Source organism: Cibotium barometz, chromosome 54, assembly GCF_041138505.1.
Source record: "Cibotium barometz isolate CiBa-2024 chromosome 54, ASM4113850v1, whole genome shotgun sequence".
NCBI lineage: Eukaryota > Viridiplantae > Streptophyta > Polypodiopsida > Cyatheales > Cibotiaceae > Cibotium > Cibotium barometz.
The window spans coordinates 19963770-19967070 of record NC_141099.1 but is presented as its reverse complement, the minus strand read 5'-3'; the positions used below and the strand labels follow the sequence as shown (position 1 = coordinate 19967070).

The following is a 3301-nucleotide window of genomic DNA, read 5'->3' as shown; positions in this document are numbered from 1 at the left end:
CTTATTACTTTAGTTTGTCCTTTGAACCTCACAAAGATAAGAAATTCAAACAACATTGACGACCATTTAGATATTTTAAACTTATCAAATTATGTGAATCAATGCAAGAGTTTCTATTTTTTTGAGTGAAGCAACACTTCTAAACACAGCCATGGGTGAAATGATGGTACTACTTTAGCATTACCAATCCAATCATAAAACTAAATCTCAAGTGTGTTTAGGATCCATGTAAATTCAAGTTAAAACAAGAGCCATGCTTAATTAATAAATAACATGCCTATTTTTGGTGGCTAAGAAAGAATAGCAAAATGATCTTCTTGGTAGTTAATTCATTGATTAGCCCTTGTAGAACGTTTCTCTAACCTGCTATCTAGCATGGCACTCACCAATGACCATGATGAGATGGTGATGTCAAAATGTACAGGTATCTAGTTTCAATTTTTTTTTAAAATATTTGAAGCATATGCACTTTTTCTGAGATCACAGGGGCTTGAAGCAATAACCATAGTGGTTTAGGTGATGAATGCATAGAGGGCAGTCGAGATAAACGTCAACAACCCTGTTGAAACCATGATGACCATGGGGATAGCAGCCCATTTGGACCAGCTGCTACTATCACAACTAAGCAAACCTAGGCGTATTTGAATGAGGAACACAATGGAAAGTGTCAGAAACACGGTGCCACTCATAGTTCCGATGGCGGTTAAGAGCATGCCGACTCGGAGCACTTTCGGGTTAACTTGGGCGCTGATGGGCTCAGGGTGGTCCTTGCTGTTCAAGAGTACAATGAGAAGCTTAAGACCTTGAGCTATGAGGCTGGACAGCAGGTAGCTGCTGAAGGCGACCACTTCGAAGACAAGCAGGTATTTTGTGAAGTCGGCACTGACTAAGCATGTGGAGACAAGGCTGGCTTGCACGCTTGGATTTGTGAAGGACAGCCCTATAAAGACTGCCACTGTAAAGAATGAGTTCACTGCCACTATCTCATCTAGTGCTTGCACGTGCACCTGGGTTGCGACCACGGCACCTTGACCGCTTCGATTTGATGTGTCCCCTTGAGCATTTGCCCTGCTGTTTCATGTAGATACCAAATGAGATTTTGTAGCTCTTCCATGTCATGAGAAGGCTTAACTTGGTGCAATGATAATGGTAAATGTTATTTTAACAAATGATCTCTCAGCAATAAAACAAATACAAAGCCATGAAAATAACCCTTTTCTACGGCATGGTCATCCCGCATAACCCCATGAACTGTGTGCATGTCATTCAGTGAAAAATGCCATTAATTGACCTTAAATTTTCAACAGTCTATACACCAAGATGCAATTGAGTGATATGCTAAAGCCTTTTTAAAGCCTTACCAAGAATCCACTACAACCATGGATAGAAAAATGCGACAAGCCCAAATCTATCAAAAGAAGAAACTGATATATATACCTGAATCTATCAAAAGCAAGGACTGCTCATGCATACTTTATTTTCTGCATAGATTCTTGAACCTTATACCTAAATCTATCAAAAGCAGGGCCTGCTTATGCATACTTCATTTTCTGCATAGATCCTTGAACCTTATACCTAAATCTATCAAAAGCAAGGACTGCTTATGCATACTTTATTTTCTGCATAGATCCTTGAACCTTATAAACTAGGGGATCGACTACCATGTTCAGACCATATATTGATGACTGCTAGAAAAGAAATTAATACTGCTAAATTATATGAGATTTGAAGGTTCTAACTGCTGCTTTTGAGAGAATAATTGAGGTTAGATTATAACAGAGATTAAAAACTAGTTTTGAACAAGGATTGTGCTGAAGTACCTGCCCATAGAGAAAAGTGGGTTGCCTACTATCTGCATCTCTACGTTGTGAGCGGAGTTGGAGTTTTTATCCATGGCTTAAATCTTCCTGAAGCTCAAATAGAGAGATCTTAATGCAGGCAGTTGATTCAATAGAGCTGTGTATCAATTAAAATCAAGATGGTAGTTGAAAAACTATGAGCTGTTGCAATGAGGAAGAAGGGCAGATGTGAATGTTTGTGTGTATGGCATTGGCAAACAATGGCATCACTGCCTACTAGGTACAAGGGGGCTATCAAGACTGGCTGCGGCCGGGGCTGGGTGCGTGCAAATTGATGTTTTCACAGCCACACCAACGCGTGTGACAGCGGGGATGCAAGCTTTCTATTGACTGAACATCCCTTTGATGAAGATGCAGAATTTGGATCTAATCAAAAGCAGCAAGCAGTTGCCCAAAAGAAAGGCTTACCTAATGGATTTAGAGAGTGAATGGGTATCTTCTTATATCTAGTACACCAAAAGCATGCATCCCATGTGGCTTTTTCGGAGGATTTTAAAAAAAAAATAGATAGAAGACCACAACATAAGAATAAGATTTAATTGTCATTAAAATGACAGAATTTACAGAAGAAGGTGCATACAAAAGATGCTGATATACATATATACAGAAACACTTGAAAACAATTCAATTTTTATCACGGGATTAGTGATGCATAGGCCATTGCATATGAATAATTATAGACATAATTGGAGAGATTTAAAACTAGATAATTAATCACTAGAATTAGAGAGACCTAAATTAAAATGATTCTAGGACATATGAATAATTATAGAGAAATAATTACATAATTATATATTTGGAGAGATTCAAAATTAGATGATTAATCACTAGAATTAGAGGGACCCAAAACCTGAATTAAAATGATTCTTGGACCCACATGGGATCGCTGACAAAACAGGTTTATTGGGCATTGTTTTTTGACTAGAATAAAAAGCAATTTCGATTAAAGGAAGAAATTGAAATGGAAAAAAGCAGGAATTAAAAGGGGGCGGGGAAAAAAGCCCAATACCTGATTTCGCCATGTAATTTTGCTGGAGGGAGCTGCAAATCCAAACTTGAATGAATCGCAAGTTACTGTTCAATTAAAAAAGAATCCAAATTTTTTCAATTAAAAAGAAACCCATAAAATGATTTTCCCCACTAAAAACCCTTGCGGATTTCCATAAGCAGTAAAAACCCTAGAAGATCCCCAGTAAAAACCCTAAAAAAACCCCTCTGAGACGAGCATTGAAAGCCAAGAAAAAAGAAGAAGAAACCCTAATTTTAGTCGAATTATTTGCTCAAAGAACCTGTTATTTTGTTTTCTTTTTTCCCAGGAAGACGAAAAGATGCTTTGCGTGGACTCCTTCAACGTGCCCACCAGATTTGAAAATCGTGGCGTAGCAGAAACGATCAAAGAAAGAGAGGCAACGTGCTGTGAAGTCATGTGTTCCCCTAATCTC

At 38.2% G+C, this 3301-nt stretch overlaps 1 protein-coding gene across 4 annotated transcripts; it reads right to left on the bottom strand.

Moving 5' to 3' along the window:
- Positions 1–301: 301 nt before the first annotated feature.
- LOC147607923 (uncharacterized) lies at positions 302–3301 on the bottom strand. Of its 4 annotated transcripts, XM_086789758.1 has the most exons (4): positions 3149–3301; positions 2869–2933; positions 1821–1907; positions 302–1071 (listed from the first exon to the last, which is right to left on the bottom strand). In XM_086789758.1, exons 3-4 carry the CDS (start codon positions 1892–1894, stop codon positions 513–515), a joined length of 633 nt encoding a protein of 210 aa, XP_086645884.1. In that variant the 5' UTR covers positions 1895–1907; positions 2869–2933; positions 3149–3301; the 3' UTR covers positions 302–512. The 4 variants fall into 4 exon arrangements, with proteins under 4 accessions (XP_086645884.1, XP_086645886.1, XP_086645885.1 ...); XM_086789760.1 differs by lacking the exon at positions 3149–3301 and having other exon boundaries at positions 2869–3139; XM_086789761.1 differs by lacking the exon at positions 1821–1907 and having other exon boundaries at positions 937–1071.

Bases quoted from the DNA above. Each gene is read 5' to 3' on its own strand.
- LOC147607923 (XM_086789758.1), bottom strand. From the start codon at position 1,894: ATGGATAAAAACTCCAACTCCGCTCACAACGTAGAGATGCAGATAGTA. The intron at 1,072-1,820 runs GTACTTCAGCAC...TACATGAAACAG, and splicing joins CCACTTTTCTCTATGGGCAG to CAGGGCAAATGCTCAAGGGG.